General features: G+C 48.1%; 1 protein-coding gene across 5 annotated transcripts in view; it reads right to left on the bottom strand.

Annotated features, from left to right (window-relative positions):
- Positions 1-203: 203 nt before the first annotated feature.
- ECEL1 (endothelin converting enzyme like 1) overlaps positions 204-20892 on the bottom strand; it is a 139266-nt gene continuing 118577 nt past the window's right edge. For 4 of the 5 annotated variants that reach the window (XM_053304425.1, XM_053304426.1, XM_053304424.1 and 1 more), the window contains exons 14-18: positions 17184-17308; positions 6012-6077; positions 3789-3884; positions 2895-2971; positions 204-1275 (exon numbers count right to left, since the gene is read on the bottom strand). In XM_053304425.1, the coding sequence (XP_053160400.1) occupies positions 1176-1275; positions 2895-2971; positions 3789-3884; positions 6012-6077; positions 17184-17308 (464 nt within the window). In that variant the 3' untranslated portion in view covers positions 204-1175. The remainder of the gene's footprint in view (positions 1276-2894; positions 2972-3788; positions 3885-6011; positions 6078-17183; positions 17309-20892) is intronic. The other variant, XM_053304428.1, reaches the window with a different exon arrangement.

Genomic DNA, 20892 nt, shown 5'->3' with positions numbered 1-20892 from the left:
CCCCCCAAGTTTGGACCTTTCTCTCCTTGGAGACTTATCAAAGCCTGAGCGTATTCCAGAAACCGGGCAAGTCATGTTTGTATTCAAACTGGCTTTCGGTGACCAGCCATTGGGTAGGCTGATCTGCATATCATGACCTGCCCTGAGCCCTTTGGATGGGGTGGGCTAGGAGTCCAGTCAGTGAATCAGACCACAGACGCCTCTGCCCATGCAGACAAAACAGCTCTGGCCTTTTAATTCAACATAATCAGCAGCAGAAAAATACAGCGCAAAGTTTCTGTACAAAGGACCACTGAGCCCTACTGCCCAGAGAGTGCCACCTGCTCGCCAGGAGTGGTAGTGGTGGAGGGGTAAGGAGGCAGGATAAAGGCCGGTCACGACAAAGCTGACCTTGCTTCCCTTGCCTACCAACGTACCCTTGTGCTGGTGCCAGGTGGGCTTTAGCTTGGGAAGGTGGAGGTGGTTGGGCCGCGGGACATCTTTCCCTCCCTCCCTCCCTCCGGTTGCTAGGCCTCAGCTCCCCCCCCCCCCCCGGTATACGGGCTCTGCTGGTTTCCTCCTTCTGGGGCCAAGGAGAGGTTCAGGGATGTGCTCGCTAGAGAAGCAGCCCCAGAAATAAGGTAGATGGCGTCCTAGCAGCTGGCAACTCCCTTTGGCTTTGCCTGTGGCAGTCCAAATTCCCGCTGTCATTGAGACCCGGTTGGTGGAACATGCTCAGCTCTGGTGCCTGGCGTGACGCCAACAGCTGGGCCAAGTCGGGATGCTACGCTGGCACCCCCTGTGTCTGGCGGTTCCTCCCCCCAATAGATGGCCTGCCCCAGGTGTGCCGTGCTCTGTGAGGGGGTAGGGAGAGGAGGGTAAGAAGACCACCAATTTGCAGAGGAGTCCATTCGAAGTGGAGGGGGGGATAGACCACCCAAACACTGTCCATTTGGCGTTCACTCCTGTGGGCACCTTGTCTGCGCGTTTGTTCGGTCCAGTGTGTGTCTATCCGTCCCTGAGAACAGGGCTGGCGTGAGAGGGAGGGTGGGGCTTCCCCTGCCCCCTCCTCTCTCTGTCCGGCTGGAGGGGGAAGAGCTGAGCAGTGGTGGTGGTGGTGGTGAATCAGCAGGTTGGCTCCTCAGGATGCTCTGGGGGTGGGTTGGCCGGGCGGATGGCGGGAGCCGGCGGGCCCTTCACCAGACGGAGCATTTGTGTGCTGGGTTCATGGGCGAGTTCTTGGGGCAGTGGAAGACCCGGCCAAACTCCTCGAACTGAGAGACGCTGCCCAGGACCCTGCAAGGCAAAAGGGGAGGACAGGAACAGACACGGGGTGAGGAGGAGAGCCCCGCCAGGTTCAAGGAGGAGAGGTGCTGGGGCCCAGGCTTCTGGGCAAAAAACATCCTGTAACTCCTAATGCTGAGGCTGGGTGCAGGTGGTGAGGGGGAGGCACTTTGCACGTGCTCAGATGCACTCTTCATTCTCCTAAGTGAAATGGCCTTCAAGAGAGCCCTTAAGACTTACTTTTTTTGCTCTGGCCTTCCAGGGTTTTTTTTAAAAAGCTGTCTTTGTTTTAAGCTGTTTTAAAATTGTTTTGGTTCCTGATTGTTAACTGCTTTGATAACTTCAGTTGAAGAGCGGCATATAAATATTCATAATAGTAGTATTGTTTGTTTTAATTGACCTGTCTCTGTTTTGTTGTTGGCAACCAGCCAGAGCTGACAGATGGGTTGGTATAGAAATATAAGAAGCCAGCAAACAAATAACATAAATAAATATTTATTCTGGTTGATGACCAAAATAAAGATGCATGCATTCTTCCATTCATTCAATAAATGAGTGGAACAGGCGGTCTTGTGGCAGCAAGTACGAACTGGTCCTTTTGCTAAGCAGGGCTCCCCTGGTTTTCATTTGGATGGGCAACTACATCTGAGTGCTGTCTGCTGTAAAATATTCCCCTTAGGGGACGGGGCTGTAGCTCAGTGGTAGAGCATCTGCTCGCATGTAGAAGGTCCCAGGTTCACAAACTGGCAGCATCTCCAGGTAGGGCTGGGAGAGACTCCTGCCTGAAACCTTGGAGAGCTGCTGCCAGTAAGAACCTAAGAACAGCCCTGCTGGATCAGGCCCAAGGAGGCCCATCTAGTCCAGCATCCTGGTTCACACAGTGGCCCACCAGATGCCGCTGGAAGCCACAGGCAGGAGTTGAGGGCATGCCTTCTCTCCTGCTGTTAATCTCCTGCAGCTAGTAATCAGAGGCATCCTGCCTTGGAGGCTGGAGGTGGCCTACAGCCCTCCGACTAGTAGCCGATGATAGACCTCTCCTCCATGAAGTTATCCAAACCCCTCTTAAAGCCTTTCAGGTTGTTGGCTGTCACCACACCTTGTGGCAGAGAATTCCACAAGTGGATTATACATTGTGTGAAAAAGTACTTCCCTTTTGTTGGTCCTAAATTCTTCATTTCATGGGATGAACCCGGGTCCTAGTTTTATTTGAGAGGGAGAAGAATTTCTATCCACTTTCTCCACACCATGCATGATTTTATAGACCTCTATCATGTCTCCCCACAGTGGTCTTTTTTCTAAACTAAATAGTATTCAGTATAAGTCAGCTTCCTATGTTTCTATGAAGCCTGCTTGTTCTGGATTGGTAACCAACAAAGCTCATCGGAACTTGGGGTTCTGAAGGGGTGGTGGTGGTGGCGGTGGGTGGTGGTGGTGGGTGGTGGTGGTGGTGGGTGGGTGGGTGACACTTGGCTAGGAACCTCCCCAAGGGTGCATGGGGTCTCTCAAAAACCCCACGCTTCCTGTAGCAGTGCTTTTTAATGAGCATGGGTCTCTGTTGTCTTGCCCCACAAAAGGTATTATATCTCCAGCCCCGCTCTTTCCCATCTTCTCCACTTAGAACTCCCCAATACCTGTAGTGCTCAGGAGCATGTTTGTCAGTCAGCACTTGCAGATAGATGGACTGTGAGCGTCGTTTAATGCACCAGTTCTGCAGGAGGAACAAGAGAGAACGATGGAAATTGGGCAGGAAGCACCAGATATTGACAGGAGCCCACAACTCCACAAGGGCGCCATGAAACCAGCTCTCCCAACTCCAAGACCTCTTTACCATCATTTGCCACTTTACCATCATGGCTCTCAGTGACTAGGGGGGCCCTATACCACCCAGCCAAAGCATTTTTCCTTGGCTTGCACAAGCCAGTGGTTGTTGCAGGGGTCTTGGGTGAAACATAGGAAGGCCGGCTATTAGGGTTTGTGGCTGGTAGTTCTTTAATGAATTGAGGCTTTGGAGAGGGAGGACTGAGCATCCTTTGCTCAAGTCACTGGGACCCAACTGGAGGACCCCACTGAGGGGTTTCCCAAGGATCCCACTGAGAGGTTTCCCAAGGATCCCACTGAGAGGTTTCCCAAGGACCGCACTGATGGGTTTCCCCACTGAGGGGTTTCCCAAGGACCCCACTGATGGGTTTCCCCACTGAGGGGTTTCCCAAGGACCCCACTGAGGGGTTTCCCAAGGACCCCACTGATGAGTTTCTCCACTGAGGGGTTTCCCAAGGACCCCACTGAGAGGTCTCCCAAGGACCCCACTGAGGAGTCACTGAGGGGTCTCCCAAGGACCCCACTGAAGGGTCTCCCAAGGACCCCACTGAGGAGTCACTGAGAGCTCTCCCAAGGACCCCATTAAGAGGTTTCCCAAGGACCCCACTGAGGGTTTCCCAAGGATCCCACTGAGAGGTTTCCCAAGGACCCCACTGAGAGCTCTCCCAAGGCCCCATTAAGAGGTTTCCCTGGCACAGCAGCATTACCTGGGCAAAAGCAATGAAGAAAAGTTGCTCATGGGTGTATTTGAGATGTTGCAGTGGATTTTCGGGGCCATGTTCCCGCACCCATTTCTGATAGGCCTGCAAAAAACACACACACAAAAACAGCCCCATTTGGCTAGCAGAAGTACTGGGTTCCTTCTTCCCCAGCCTCCTGCAGGGATCACCTGCAAACTATGTCGTGCTCCAAGATGGGAGGGAAAGATGTGACAGAGGAGGGATTTAATGCCAGTTAAAATGGGGTTTAAAAGACGGAGTCTATGGATGGAGCTAGGCCAGGGGTTCCCAACAGGGGTACTAATAATCCTAGGGGGTCCTTGGAGCTCTCCTGCCTCCCCACACGGCATCTGCACTATTGGTTCCTCTTCTGAGGATTGCTGGCTTGAAGTGAACACACCCCAGCAATGTCTCCGCTGCAGAAGGGGAGGGAGGGGGGCAGAGACCCTCCTCTTCTGCTGCTGACTGGTTGGCTACGTCGTCATACCCCTCCCCTCAGCCTAGCAGGTTTCAGAAAATCAGCACTGAGTAAACTTGTCCCATTAATTTCAAGACTGCTTATGAGTCACTTGGTGTGGATGTGAGCCAGTGACCTCAGTAGCCTGTCTCCCTATCCGTAATGCTTTAATTTGTGTTTTTAGGGGTATACGTGTGTACGCACACACACACACACACTCAGACACACTCTTAAATGTTAGTTATGAGATGGGTTATTCCAGTCACTGGCTGACATCCAGATTAAGCGAAACATAAGCAGTCTTACTCGAATTAATGGGACAGGTTTACTAGTCCCATTAAAACTTCTCCCATGCAAGTTATTTAATTCAATTATAAAAAGAAAAATAATTGATTAATTTGATTGCAATTAATTAATTATAAAGTAATTCCTTTCAGTGGGAGGACTCATGAGGAATGTTTCATAATTGAATAAATAAATAAATAAATAAATAAATCAAAATCAATCAATCAATCAAAATAAATCAATCAATCAAAATAAATAAATAACAAACAACCACCGTGAAATTTAAATTTCTGTATTTCTGTACACACACACACACTGTGGGGTACCTGAGCTTTTGCACTGAAGGAGTACACTTGTTATAATAAACTTGAGAATGCCTGGGTGGTCTAGTGGGGAAAGGACAGTGCCCGGGAGCAGAGGCCTCCTTTACTTTTACTAGTTTAGCAATGCAGCAGGGGAGAACTCAGCGCCAGCTCTCGCTCCCTCTCCTGCTGTCTCTTCCCTCCAAGCATCAAACCTGCCCACTCTGTCTCCATACTGCTCCTTTCTGCACGGCCATCACAACGTGAAAGACTTGGGATCACACAAAGTTCTCAGGTTAGCAGTGGCATGGGGAGGAGCCACAGCGCAGGCTCCTCCCATGTGGCCCCTGCCTTCTCCCATGATCCCGCCGGTGGCACTGGCCACACTACCACTGCTCCAGCTGCCACGTCACTGGCAGAACGCAAGAGCCCAGCCCAAGAATCATGGCATTACCCCAGGCAGAAGAGGCCGCGGAGCAAGTCTGAGGGGTTGCCCTTAGTTCTGCAGAAGCACAAGGCATCTGGCTGGGGGGCATTCCCAGAGGGCAATAAACTGAGGACATGCAAAGCTTTTGTGCAAGTTCAAAGTGTGAGCTTTACTTGCTGCACACGTGCCATGACAAGCTTTTGCACGACTTCCTAGCACAGTCTTACCTTCTGTACACACTCTGGGCAGGATCTTTGCGTGATTTTCATAGTGCCACCTGCTGGCCAGCTCTTGCATTCTGAGAAGAACCAGCGCCTTTCCCCCAATTGTAATGAAAGGGGCAAGTTCTTCTTGGAATGCAACAGCTGGCCAACAGGTGGCGCTGCAAAAATTGCATGAGGTCCCTGCTCATTGTGAGTACAGAGTAGAAGATCATGCTAGGAAGTAGCATGGGAATGTGCAGCAGTGGGTATATGGGGAGTAAGACTGCACTTGGAACTTGCACACAAGCTTTGAATAACCTGCAGTTTACTGCTGTCTGGAAATGCCCTGGGGGTGTAAATTGCTGGGTACTTCTCTGTCAGGCAGGGGGTGGAGTCCTGTCCTTTGACAGTACCCCAAGGCTCCATCGGTCAACCCCAACTGTGCTCGGACAGCTTCTGTTGGCTGGCAGGGGGCTTGGCTTTCCAGGTTTGTATTCCTGGGGACTGGGAGGTGATCTTTTCTTCGAAGGTACGTACATAATATGCGAGCTTTAGCCCTCCCATGTCGGCAATGTTCTCCCCGAGCGTGTGCTTCCCGTTCACCTGCAGGCAGGAAAGCAAAGTCAGGATGGGAGCTGCTTCCATTCTCCCACCCTTCAAGCCCTGGAATTTGCCCTGGCCTTTTCATTTCTCCATGGCACTTCCCTCTACAAGGCAAAATGGGGTCAATCCAGAGTCAGATAATGGCTTTCGTGTTCATCTCTGTTCCTACATGCGGAGCTGACTATATACATCTTGCAGACTGGGTTGTCAGTTTTCTCTGTGCCAGGGTTCTTGAGCCTTTAACAGCTGCATGCTGGGCAGAAATTCAACTGGTTTAGCTCTTTCCAGCACATATATAGCAGATACTGACAATAAGCTACACCTCCTGTATTTCAGTCTGTCCCACAGCCACCAAAAGACCAAGAACCCTGCCAGAGAGAAAATTTGCAACTACAAATGGTGACTTCACCAGAGCATGATTGTTTTCTTGAAATGTTCACAAATGTCAGGAGCGTCTGCCTCCCTCCCTCTTTCTCGTACCCCTACAATGCAATTAAGGTTGTTCTTTTTCCCCTTTTCTTGGTGGTGCTCCTACACCACGATAAGCAGCCCAACCCACAGGAATTTAGCAGGTGAAGCATTTCCCACTTCTTGCCACCTTGTCAGGAAAAGTCTCACTGCTATATTCTCAGCAGGTCAGGCTGCTAGTGTAGGTGCAGAAGCAGGACCGGGGGGCGGGGGGAGAATCGCAACCCTTTTGGCAACTGGCAAGGAGGGACGTTTTGAACACAGGCTACCCCTCTCCAGACGTGGCACACAGAGCAAAACCAACATTAGCAGGAGATTGTTTCTTTCAGTGACGACGACAATGACTGCTACTATTATGAATGTTTATATACCATTTTTCAGCAAAATGCTCAATGCAGCTTACATAGAAAAATAGATGAATAAATAAGATGGTTCCCTGTTCCCAAAGTGCTCACAATCTTAAAACACACACACACACACACACACACACATGGTAGGTACCAGCAGGACCCCCTGGAGGGATGTTGTGCTGGGGCTGGATAGGGCCAGTTGCTCTCCCCCTGCTAAATATCAGGGAATCACCACTTTCAAAAGTGCCTCTTTGCCCACTTACCAGCAGTGGGCTATGGTTTGGTTTGGACAGGATACTAAATTTGGACAGGATACTACCCGCCTAGAGCCTTTGGAGTCAGGGGGTATATAAATAAATAAATTTAATAATAATAATAAAATTAGGTGGGTCTTGTTCTGCTCCAGCAGGGCAGCTAGAGTCAAAGTCCCCACATGCCATGACGGTGCCAGCCTTTGTCTCTTGGGATGAATGACCACATCTACGACTTTGCCCTGCCCAGGAACATGCCAAGTCCACCAAGAACTGCCCTGCCTATTCTGCTGAAATGAACAGGCGTTGTGCCAGAATGAGCGTCTGCTGGCTGGTTAAAGGGCTGCCTGTATCACGGTGGGCCAAAGTGCAGGAGTCAGGCCTTGAGGAGAAGACGCTGAATCTTCCTTTTGAGTTTCGGGTTTCCAGCCTCGGGTCCTCCCCAGGTGCGGTTGGACTACAACTGCCATTATCCTGTGGCCACTGCAGCTGGGGATGATGGGAGTTGTAGTCCAACAATCTGTTAGTCTCCAAAGCAGGAATGACTCCAAGGGATAGCAAGGGGGAGAGGACACTTGTGGGACACGGCCCCAACACATTTTCGAATTTCCCCTTTTGCTCCCCACATCCATCCAACTGGAGCTTTCCAGCAAAGTGTCAGCCAGTGCAGTCCTATCGTCTGGCACTAGCTTTAGAAGGTTTCCATTATTCAAATAAGCCTGGTCCACTTGCTCCTCGGCCCCCAAACAAGCAGCAGAGGCCCCTGCAGCCAGCGAGGGAGGAGACTCCTCCAGCCTCCCAGGAGCCAGGCCAACTCCTGAGCTTCCTTCCTGGGCCAGGAACTGGGCCGGGTGAGACCATGTGTGCAGGGGGGTGCAGGGCCACCTCCCCTGCAGATTTCAGCTGGCCTGGCCCCGACCCCAGTCTTCTCCTTTAGGGATGTGCACGGAACCGCGGAGCTGCAGTCCGGCACTGGGGTGGGGGTCCCTTTAAGGGCGGGGGGGGAGGGTGTACCTACCCTTCCTCCACTTGTCCCCCACCGGCGCGCGTCCGTTTAGCAAGCATTTAGGGCGGCCGGATACCTCCCTGCTGCCCCTTCCCCTTCTGACAGCAAAAGGCTTCAGGAAGCCTTTTGTGCGTGCGCAAGTCGCGTGTGTGCCGCGGAGATGTGAGGCACGCGCGACATGTGCACATGCGCAAAAGGCTACCTGAAGCCTTTTGCTGTCAGAGGAGGAAGGGGCGGCAGGGAGGTATCCTGCCGCCCCAAATGCTTGCTAAACGGACGCGTGCCGGCGAGGGACAAGCGGAGGGAGGGGTAGGTACACCCTCCCGCCGCCCTTAAAGGGACCCCCACCCCAGCGCCTGAACTGCCCCAAGGCTGGACCGGTCCGGAGGCCTGCAGAATGGCCTCTGGACCGGTCCGAGCGCATCACTATTCTCCTGCCACCTGGTCTTGGATAGGAAGAGAAAACTAGCCTAGAAAGCAGACTGGGAAGGTTTGTCCTAATCCAAAAAGACTGTTTTCTAAGAGAAATCTGGCCCATTTTCTGAATAATGAAGCAAGCTTCATTAATAAAGGAAATAAACGAACAAACAACTGTCGGGCGCTCCCTCCCGTTCCTGGGGGGTTGGGACACTCACCAAGCTATGCAGCGGTGGAGAAAGCAGCTGTGGCGTGTCCGAGCCCGGTGGAAATTCGTTAAACAGATGAATAATAAATAAGCCGGCCAGCCCCTCCCCACAACTGGGGGGAAATCTCGGAGAACGGGGAGCCGACCACCCTTGGCTGGGCTAGCATGGCTTGCTGAGCCACCACATGGGGGAGGTGATGAGAGGGCAGCTCCGCCCCTTTCCTACATGGTAGGCGTGGTCATGATGGAAGTGGGGGCGGGGCCTGGAGCCACAGCCGTCCTGGAAGCTGCTGAGGAAGCAGCCGGGCTGGCAGTGTGGACAAGGAGGGACGGGCTAGGGGTGTGGAGTCAGGAGTACCCTGGATGCAGAGCTTTATTTAAGGGGCAGCCGGCCAGGGGTGAGGAAGCCACCTGGGACAGCGGCAGGCGAGCCCTAAAGGCTCCCAGTGAGGAGAGGGCCAAACTCTCCTGCTGACAGGCGGAGGAGGACCAGGGTGCCTAGCAAACCCCTTCCCACCACTCCTGAGGCCAAGCTGTACCAGGGAACAGGACACCGTGCCCTTCCACAAGAGAGGCGGGAAGGAACGTCGGATAACAACATCACCTTATCTCGTTTGAAGTATTTCAGGCATAGCAAAGTCCTCACTCCCCTAATAAAGTTATTTGCCATCCCTTTGCGGCCCCAAACTAGTTGTTCTGGAGTCACCTCGGCTCCAAAGTGCCACAAGACGTGTGTGTGTGTGTGTGTGTGTGTGTGTGTGTGTGTGTGTGTGTGTGACTGAGGTCCTGGGTTCGTTACAGCACCAACATGAGTCTGAATTAGCTGAGTTTCTTTGCTTAAGGACATAAGAACAGCCCTGCTGGATCAGGCCCAAGAATGCCCATCTAGTCCAGCATCCTGTTTCGTACAGTGGCCCAACAGATGCTGCTGGAAGCCACAGGCAGGAGTTGAAAGGGACAGGCCCTCCCTCCTGCTGTTACTCCCCTGCAACTGGGACTCAGATGCATCCTGCCTCTGAAACTGGAGGTGGCTTATAGCTCTCCGACTAGTAGCCGAAGATAGACCTCTCCTCCATGAAGTTATCCAACCCCCTCTTAAAGCCTTTCAGGTTGTTGGCTGTCACCACATCTTGTGGCAGAGAATTCCACAAGTGGATTATGCGTTGTGTGAAAAAGTACTTCCGTTTGTTAGTCATAATTTTCCTGGCAATCAATTTAATGGGATGACCCCTGGTTCTAGTGTTATGGGAGAGGGAGAAGAATTTTTCTCTCTCCACTTTCTCCACACCATGCATGATTTTATAGACCTCTATCATGTCGCCCCGCAGTCATTTTTTTTCTAAACTAAATGGCCCCAGGTGTTGTAGCCTTGCCTCATAAGAAAGGTGTTCCAGGCCCCGATCATCTTGGATGCCTTCTTCTGCACCTTTTCCAGTTCAACAATGTCCTTTTTTAGATGTGGTGACCAGAATTGTATGCAGTACTCCAGGTATGGCCATACCACAGTTTTGTATAAGGGCATTATAATATTAGCCGTCTTATTTTCAACCCCCTTCCTAATGATCCCTAGCATGGAATTGGCCTTTTTCACAGCTGCCGCACATTGAGTCGACACTTTCAACGAGCTGTCCACCATGACCCCAAAATCCCTCTCCTGGTCAGTCACCGACAGCCCAGATCCCATCAGCGTGTACTTGAAGTTGGAGTTCTTCGTCCCAATGTGCATCACTTTACATTTGCCAACACTGAACTGCATTTGCCACTTTGTCGCCCATTCACTCAGTTTGAAGAGATCCTTTTGGAGCTCCTCACAATCAGTTTTGGATTTCACTACCCAGAAGAGTTTGGTATTATCTGCAAATCTGGCCACCTTGCTTCTTATCCCTACTTCTAGATCATTTATGAATAAATTAAAAAGCACCAGTCTGAGTACAGATCCCTGGGGGACCCCACTTCTTACTTTCCTCCATTGTGAAAACTCTCCATTTATACCTACTCTCTGTTTCCTGTCTTTCAACCAATTAGCAATCCACACATGTACTTGTCCCCTTATCTCATAACTGCTAAGTTTTCTCAGGAGTCTTTGATGAGGAACTTTGTCGAAAACTTTTTGGAAGTCCAGGTATACTACTGTATGTCAACTGGATCATCTTGATCCACACACTTGTTAACACTCTCAAAGAACTCCAAAACGTTTGTGAGGCAAGATTTACCTTTGCAGAAGCCATGCTGGTTCTCTCCCAGCAGGGCCTGTTGTTCTATGTGTTTTACAATTTTATCCTTGAGGATGCTTTCCATCAATTTGCCTGGAACAGATGTTAAGCTAACCGGCCTGTAATTTCCCAGATCAGCCATGGATCACTTTTTGAAAATAGATGTTACATTTGCTACTTTCCAGTCCAGAGTCTGATTGCAGGGATTTTAGCAAGGAGGTCGGCAATTTCACATTTGAGTTCTTTGAGGACTCTTGGATGGATGCCTGGCAATTTGTTAGTTTTCAGTTTTTCCAGACAGTTTAGAACATCACCTCTTGTCACTTCTATCTGACTCAGTTCTTTAGCCTCCATCCTCGAAAAGGCTGGTTCAAGAACAGGTATATGCTCAGTATCCTCTGCCATGAAGACGGTCGCAAAGCACTCATTTAGCTTCTCTGCAATCTCCATATCCTCCTTTATAACCCCTTTCACTCCCTCATTGTCTAATGGTCCAACCGCCTCCCTGGCAGGTTTCTTGCTTCTGATGTATTTAAAGAAATTTTTGTTATTCCCCTTGATACTTTTGGCTAAATGTTCCTCAAACTCTCTTTTCGCCTCCCTTATTGTCACCTTGTATTTCTTTTGCCAGAGTTTGTGTTCCTTTCTGTTCTCTTCATTTGGACAGGCCTTCCAATTTTGGAAGGAAGTCTTCTTCCCTTTTATGGCTTCCTTGAAGGTACCTGTTAGCCATGCTGGCATTCTCCTGGACTTAGTGGTACCTTTCCTCCTTTGGGGTATACAATTTAACTGGGCTTCTAGGATTGTGGTTTTGAGTAAACTCCATGCACTCTGGAGCAAAGTGACTCTCCTGTTTTTCTCTTTCAGCTTTCTTTTCACCATACTCCTCATTTTGGAGAAGTTTCCTCTTCTGAAATTCGAAGTGTCAGTGTTAAAGACTTCCTTGCTGATTCTCTCCCTGCATGTGTGCTGAATTTGTTGGCACTCTTGTCACTGTTCCCTAAAGGGTCGATGACACTGACATCACGCACCAGGTCCTGGGTGCCACTCAGAATTAAGTCCAAGGTCGCCTTCTCTCTAGTTGGTTCCAAGACCAACTGTTCTAGGGCACAGTCGTTCAGCGTATCTAGAAATCTGACCTCTCTGTTATTACCTGACTGTGAATTTACCCAGTCTATGTGTGAGTAATTGAAGTCACCCATGATTACAGCCCTGCCTCTCCTTGACGCCTCCCTGATTTCCTGCTGCAACTCCCAGTCACTGTCCGCGTTTTGATCCGGAGGGCGATAGCACATCCCCAGTAGCACGTTCCCTTTCAGGCCTTGTATAGTCACCCACAGGGTTTCTGTGGAGGACTCCAGTCCACCCAGGTTTTCTAGCTTGTTAGATTCTATGCCTTCTTTAACATACAGTGCTACTCCACCTTCAAGGCGCCCCTCCCTGTCCTTTCTATAGAGTTTATATCCAGGGATAACAGTGTCCCACTGGTTCTCACTGTTCCACCAAGTTTCTGTTATGCCCACTAAATCTATTTCTGCGTTAGCAACCAAGCACTCCAGCTCACCCATCTTGGCTCGGAGGCTTCTGGCATTGGCATATAAGCACCTATACGCTGAATCTCTCACCTGATGTATGCGATTCTTTTGACTCTTTGACCAGCTGGCAGAGGCTCCCATCTGCTCTTTATGCGGTTCTGCTCCGTCCCCTTCTGTCTTATCTGAATCCTTTGCACCCTCACACTATAAAGGATGGCATTTGCTGAACTGGATACTGCCCAGCTCCCGTCGGCAATTCCCCAGGCGTCATTTTAGAAGCTTCAATTGGAAGGAGTCCAGGAAACACAGGATATTATTTTATGCTGAATGAGCCTTAATCAGACATCTACACTTGAGGACAGAATTAATTGTCAAGTGTGTTTCCATTGTTTAGACACTCTCTGCATTAACAGAAGCACTGATTCAAATTCCAGGTAATCCATCTGAAGAACTGCTGAGCTCCCCTTTAACACTGTGTACATTATCAGGCAGAAAATTCAACAGGTACAACTTTTCCCGGCATAGAGATTCAAGGACAGGTTCACCCGCTGCTTATCGCACAACTGCCTATATTCATTCTCTATTGCATTTCCTTCATTGGCTTCCATTTCCTTATTGGATCTGGCTGAGTTTGCTAATGTTTGTTTTGAAATCTCTCTGTGCTTTGTCTCCTTCTTATTTATCTTCTCACTCTTTATTTGCCTTATCATTTTCGCTTGGCTGAGATTTCCCTCTTGGCTTCAGGTGACACCTACTATTCCACACTTCTATCCTTTCTCTCCAGTTGCCACCTTTCCTTGGAATCCACTGCCTTGGGACATACACACTTAGGAGAGGCGAGCTGGTCTTGTGGTAGCAAGCATGACTTATCCCCTTAGCTAAGCAAGTTCCGCCCTGGTTGCATATGAAAGGGAGACTAGAAGCGTGTGAGCATTGTAAGATATTCCCCTAGGGGTGGGGTGGGGGGGTGGAGCCGCTCTGGGAAGAGCAGAAGGTTCTAAGTTCCCTCTCTGGCCTCTCCAAGATAGGGCTAAGAGATATTCCTGCCTGCAACCTTGGAGAAGCTGCTGCCAGTCTGTGTAGACAATACTGAGCTAGATAGACCAATGGTCTGACTCAGTATATGGCAGCTTCCTATCTTCCTACACCTCCTTTCCTGAACGCATTTAAACAGCATTTGAAAACTTATCACTTCTCCTAAACCTTTGATCTCTAATGTAACGTTTCCCATCAGGTGTTTCCCCAACTGCCTGTATGCTGTACTAACTTGTTCCAAATCAGCTCCAAAAGCAGGAAGTTTAGACTCATTTTTGTAGCCGACTTGCCCCATAATGCACCAGAAAAGACACATCCTTCCCAGTGCATTATGGGTTGGGTCAGCTTCCAGAGGGATGAGTGGGACAGCTTTGTATAATAATAACTGGTATAACAGGCAGCAGTTTTGGGGGGCAGGATTTAAGTTAAGGAGGGATATGGTGTAGGGTCAAAGGGTAAAAAAACAAACCCATCAACTTTCTCCACACACTGTGGCCCCCTCCAAATCACCCTCCTCCAGTGGTTTATTTTTTGATACCAAAAAAGAAAGAAAAATTTAAACCACAGAACTTCCACATCAAGTCGCTTTAGTTTGCCCTTAGGTTGCAGATCTATGGCAAGGCTTGTTCTTTAAAATTCAGTGGCTGTACAGCACTTATTATTCCTATAATAAAATAATAATAATGGCTGGAATACTGGGCAAAACTCCATCAGCCTAGGAATGGAGCATTTGCGCAGTGGTGCAAGGGCGCTCTTGCGGGAAATGGAGCAATTGCGCAAATGCAGTTGGGTGCAATAGAAGGCCATTAGAAATAACCGCCCACTACAATGCAACTTGATTTGTGCAATTGTTCAGTCTTGTGCAAGAGCCCTCTTGTGCAACTAGGCCAGTGCTCCCGTTCCTAGGCTGATGGAGCCTTGCACTGTATATCAGCCAGTAATAATTAAATAATAACTAGCTTAACCTGCACAGAGCATCTGCGCACTAGTACTTGATTGCTCCTCTCACCCCCTGCCACAGCCCCCCTCCCCTCAGAGATCTCCCCACCCTCACCTGAGCCACACTCCTCCTCCTCCTCCATCCCATTGCTTCCATCTCCCTTGCCCCTCTTCGTCGCGTTGCTGGCACCTATTGGCCAAGCTGCAGCCCCCTATCCCCAAAGACTTCCCCACCCTCAACCAAGCCCCGCTCCTGCTCCTCCCCACAGGAGCAGCAGCAGCGGTTAACTGGGCCTTTCCTTGCTGCTGCCACTGCCATGGCCCCTTGTTCCCCTCAGGCCGCAGACAGGCCTGGGCCCGGGCCCATCCCTTGCCTGCCTGCTTTTGCCAATGGCTCCAAACAGCTGCAGTGGTTGACTGGGCCATTCCTTGCTGCCAATAGGCGCCACGATGGCCACTCATTCCCCTCAGGCTGATGGCAGGCTTGGGCCCTTACCTCTTTCTCTCTTCCCCTCCCTTCTTTTTCTCTCTTTCTCTCTCCTCCACTTGCTCTTGCCCCTTTCTTTCTCCCCCCCCCTCGCCCTCCCAGATCTTGTTCATCTTGTTTCCTCATCTAATTCACACAATGGCACCTTCCTTCTCCTGAAGGGGCTCTTTCCTCCCTCACGACTCCTCTCTTTGCAGACCCCCGCCATCTATCTATCTATCTATCTATCTATCTATCTATCTATCTATCTATCTACACACACACACACACACACACACACACACACACACACCCCAGTAACAGTTGCATTCCAACTGACCTTAACCATCACAGGCTCCTCCTCCCTATCTGCATATGGAATCCCCACTGCCCAATCACCATGGTGCTTCTGCTCTCACTGGCTCCTCCCCCCTATCTGCATATGGAATCCCCACTGCCCAATCACCATGGTGCTTCTGCTCTCACTGGCTCCTCCCCCCTATCTGCATATGGAATCCCCACTGCCCAATCAGGTGCTTCTGATTGTGAACTCTCACAAGAGCTGCCTCGCACAGGATTAGCCACGGGTACGCCTTAGAGAATTAGATAGATAGATAGATAGATAGATAGATAGATAGATAATGATGTGCACAGTGATGGCTCTGTAACATGGATGTGCATCCCGGGGCTGTTGTGGACTTCCATGACAGCCCTGATACTATTAAGAAGAAGTGTTTCTTCAGGTTTCCTCATCATCACGAACAGGGAAATCTGCAGAAACGCTGCTTTCACATCCACTGCTTCTGAACAGCATTGGGTTCCTTTAGAAGTCCACAGCAGCTCTGCAGCACAGCATTACAACAACAACAACAACAACAACAACAATCATAATCATATTGGCTGACATGATGAGGAAATTTTTTGAATGTATTCCATTTGAAATTAAAAGGACAAGTTAGGCATTGCCTAACTAACTTGTCCTTTTAATTTCAATGGGACAACTTTGATTGTCCTCATCAAGTCAGTCAATAATAATGTTATTAAAACTGTTAAAGACTCAGGAGCTCTGCCTGAACATATACAACTTGGCAACCTTAGATGGAAGGGCCATTACAAATGCCTATGCACTTCAGGAGATATTAGTAGGGTTCATGCCCAGTGGATATGAAACCTATTTAATAGCTAGGTTCAATAACTATTGAGAGTTATGAAATTAAACAAAATTTAATAGCTAGGTTCAATACTTAGGAAGTTCTTCCTAAAGGATATGGCTGAGCATAGCAGGTCAAGAACTGAAATAGGTGCGCTCTATTAATTCATCTCTGCAAATGTTCAAATATTCAACATATATTTTCCACATCTTGAATACTCATCAAATATTCAAGATGTCTGGAATATCTGCTGATATTTGATTTCAGTATGTGAAACCTGTCTGTTGATTCTGTTGATGGTGTCATTAAGTGTCATGCAGTAATATTTAATACTGAATTGCATTCGATAGACAACTGAGCAAGAGTTACCTTTTATTTTCTTATATTTAGCGGGGGGGTGGGATTGTCCCTATCGAACCCTGGCACCGTATTCTTCTAGAATGCTGTTGCCAGTGTCTACCTTGTGTTTCTTTTTTAGTGAGCCCTTTTGGGATAGGGAGCCATCTTATTTATTCTTATTCTATGTAAACTGCTTTGGAACTGTTGAAAAGTCATATTTTTGTGTGTTTATTGTTCGATTTCTATACCACTTTTCATTAAAATAATCCCAAAGTGGTTTACAATAAAATTAAAACAATGCACAATGAAAATACAAAAAGTACAGATATTAAATATAAAAATAATATATCTCTATTTAAAAGTTTAAAAACCTATATGAAACAATAACACACAAAACACAAAGCAGCAGCAGTAAAAACTGTGATACATAAACATTTCTTGTCATAACACAATGATATTCAGAATGTGGAGTTTATGAGAGTTCATCTCTAGTGTGCTCCTAAAATCAACCAAGTCCAAAAAATATGCAGATTAGGAGGTAAAATTTCACAAAATACCAATTAAAATTTCAGAACAGACATTTTACCTTCAAAATCTGAATGGCGAAACTGGAAAATTCGGCAGATTTCAGGTATTGGCAACTATTGTTTTGGGTTCTACCATAGAGCTTTGGGAGCAGGCACTCTGCCCCCAACTGGCTAAAGGTAGCCTAGTATGTGCTGACTCACCCTCTGATTGTAGACTGTAAAGTTGTCGTACAGGTTCACAATACACTCGGCCTTCTTGAGGAACTTGCTGTAGGAGGCGTCCGTCCACCAATGCATCAAGTTGCCATGGCGATCATATTGACCTCCTGCAAAACAGGCAGTCAGGGCACTGAAAGTGTCCCATGTCGTCAATCACACTGAGCTGGGGATGTCTGACTCCCCACAGACATTTTCTCCCAGCCTCAGTTACTTTATTGCTCAAGTGGAAGATCCAAAATGGCAGCCCCTCCTGCTAATTAACAAAAGGCACAATCCCACCGGGAAGTTCTCCTGCACAACTTCCTTGTTGACATGAATGAGAACGGTGCACAGTGCTTGCACAGCTCTTGTTTGTGTCAACAAGGCTTGCACAGAAGAACTTCCCGGTGGGATTGTGCCTTGGGATACAGTGGCCGATCTTTCTGGTATGCGAAATCTGCTCCTGTGAGGCAGCCACCAAGTTTCGCCTCATGGTAAGGCCGCCTCTACCCTCACCGCTGACAACCAGGATTTGTGAAATTAGAAACTGGGCATTCCAAAGATTAGCACTCTGCCCCTTCTTTAGTCTTAGCTAGGCCTGCATTTCAGCTGAGAAGGTAAGCTACTGTCTTCTTCTCACTGGACAAATGGAAAGGCCAATTTTCCCCCAGCAGAAAGGAAGCTTGGGGTACAGAGAGAAAAGTGGAGATCCCAATTGGTTCTTTTCCATCCCCCAAATGCTGTTTTTAGCTAAAGGTAAAATGTGCCGTCGATTGTGGCAGGGAATGATGGGAGTTGAAGTCCAACGACATCTGAGGACCCAAGCTTGAGAACTCCTGAGTCAAAGCTATTGCAGGATAGGGGCATCTACAAAAAGTTGGGATACTTTTTAACATCGTTCAATAAACATAACATTGAATTTGGGGCCAGTCTATAAATGTTCACAATCCTCTGCTAAAACAGCTAACACCCCCCGCCCCCCAAGTTAAAGAAAATCTGGGCTTTATTTAAATTGATCAAATTGGCTGCTTACTGCAAAAACGGTTATTAGTTGTCAAGCAAACTGTGCAGTTTGAAGACCTGCTATTCAATATATGACAGAAGTTCCCCATTTGGGCACAATAAACTATGCTCCTGAAGAGTTTATGAATTTGTAAAAACTATAAAGTTTCTCTCCTGCTGCAATTGTTGTATAATACTTAAAATGCTATCCTAATAACTTTGCTTTTATCTATCTGTCTATACAGTATTGTATTTTGTTGAAATAAATATTTCTCTCTCTCTTAGGGGTGTGTGTGTGTATACATATTGGCCGGGTTCAGACCTACTGCAGAACCGTGGGTCCGCGCTCCTTCCCCACAATCTTCCATCCGCGTTTGGACCTACTGTAGGCTCGAGTTTGCAGAGAGGTGAAAGATCTGGCTGTGGGGGCTTCCTTCTTTCCTGAAGGACAGCCCACACATCCAATAGGAGCTGGAGTGAGGGACAAGCTTCCTCCCTCAGCTCTGATTTGAGCAAAAGGCGAACTACATTCCCAGTCTGGATATAATGAATGTGCTGCCGAAATAGAGTTTACAGTGGCATAACTCACTACAAACTGAAGGAATTGGGTGGAATGAGGAGAGGGAAACCGTGGATCCATTTTTAGCCTACTTTCCAGTAGGCTTATGAGATCCCCTGGCATTCTGTGTGTGTGTGTCCTTGTGTCCCACCCCTATCAACTTCACAATGCCTGGACCAATATGAACCAAATTGGGTACCATTGTAGAGACACCTCAACTGCATAGTCTGTGATGATGTCATTCACCCTGATCCAAGATGGCAGATGCATAAACATTTAGGCCCAAGTGGGCTAACTTGTGAATCGCCTAACCGATTTGAACCAAATTTGCCAGAGCTGTAGGGACACATAGGGATGCCCAAATGACATGATGTGTGATAATGTAATCCATTCCAATTCAAGATGGCGGCTGCGTGAACATCTGAGGTGCAAGTGGGCTAATTTGTGGACTGCCTAACCAATTTAAACCAAATTAGGTACAGTTGCAGTGAGTGACACACAGGGACACCTCAATGGTGTAGTTTGTAATGATGTCATCCACCCCGATCCAAGATGGCAGACACATGAACATTTGAGGTGCAAGAGCTCTAACTTGTGGACCTCGATTTGAACCAAATTTAGTTGTTGTAGAGACAGTGAAAGGAAAGTAGGCTGATTAGTTCTTACTAGGACAACTTGTTTCTTTTAACTCCAGTTTCCGGTCCAGATGTTTGGCTAGCGAAACCAGAGGTGAACGGACCTCCAGTTTTGTGTTTCATCTGTATCCTGCCATACACACACTCCCAGAATCTCTCTCCTTCTCAAACCTACATACATTAAATTAAAAACGTATTCTGCAAAGTGCAAAGGCCAGCCTTTGGTGATATTCTAGGTTAAACTGCATCAAAAAAGGGAGGGTATTTAATACATTTATATATCACTGTGAAGGAATGAGGCCTGAAGATCCTCTTTTTGTGTTACAGATTTCTGTACTGCATATGTATTTGCTTACACCCTATGTTCTGTGTTAAAAAGTTGTGCAGGGGTCAAAAGTTCACAGCTCCTGTTCTACAGTTTGGTTTGGGAGAGAAAAGAATTTTATGGGCTAAACTTTGGAGGGAAGACTATGGGGTATGTTTTAAAATAATGGAGGGAACTTGAGTTGTTCTGACTGGTTTGTTTAGAAAATTTTGGAGGGGGAAAAAATAAAAGGAGGCTTGTCTGCAGCAGACGGTTAATTCAAGTTGGAGTCTTGGAGAGTCCGGAGAGAAGAGCTGAGAAGAGCTGCTGAAATTAAGAGCTGCGAAATCACTGGGAGAGTTAAGCTGAAAACTCTCTTGAGATCTGAATCACCCTCAAAGCAGCTGAAGGAACAGTCTGGAATGGAACCTCCAGTACTGAAAAGGAAGAGCCAGACTTGAAGCTGAGCAAGGGGAAAAACCAGGCTTGCTGCTTTTGAGAGGTGATTATAAGAAACTACATGGTAAGGACTCTGGGTTAAGGCACAGTATTAGATGCTGGGAAAAGCTGAAGGAAAGAGAAGAAGAGGATGACCAGCAGCAAGGTGGATGGACTCGATTACGACAGCAATGAATGCACCACTGAGAGACCTTCAAGGCAAAGCGGAAGACAGATCATCCTGGAGAGGATCTATCTATGTGGTCGCTAAGAGTCAACACCGACTTGACGGCACTCAATCAGTCGCCTATTACAAAAGTCTCAAGGCGGTTCACAAATGAAACAGCCAAACATGTAAAAACAAACATTAAAACAAATTTCAGTTTAAAACCATTTTAAAAAATCAGCTAAAAGCAGGTGCATCTTTAATTCCCTAAAAGCCATCAGGGACGGAGCAGCTCTAATATCAACAGAAAGTGAGCTCCACAGTCCCGGGGTAACTATAGAGAAGGCTTGCCTCAGAGTTTCCACCAAATGAACTGGTGGAACCCTCAGACGAAACCCATTTGACCATCTTAACAGGAACCTAGGAAGCTGCCATATACTGAGTCAGACCCTTGGTCTATCTAGCTCAGTATTGTCTACACAGACTGGCAGCGGCTTCTCCAAGGTTGCAGGCAGGAGTTTCTCTCAGCCCTATCTGGAGATGCTGCCAGGAAGGAAACATGGAACCTTAGGTAGCAGGGATAAAAAAGAAGATGGCATTCTTTACAT

This window comes from Hemicordylus capensis, chromosome 3 (genome assembly GCF_027244095.1).
Source record: "Hemicordylus capensis ecotype Gifberg chromosome 3, rHemCap1.1.pri, whole genome shotgun sequence".
Taxonomy (NCBI): Eukaryota; Metazoa; Chordata; class Lepidosauria; order Squamata; family Cordylidae; genus Hemicordylus; species Hemicordylus capensis.
Note: the sequence above shows the minus strand (reverse complement) of the source record. Positions and strands in the feature narration are given on the sequence as shown.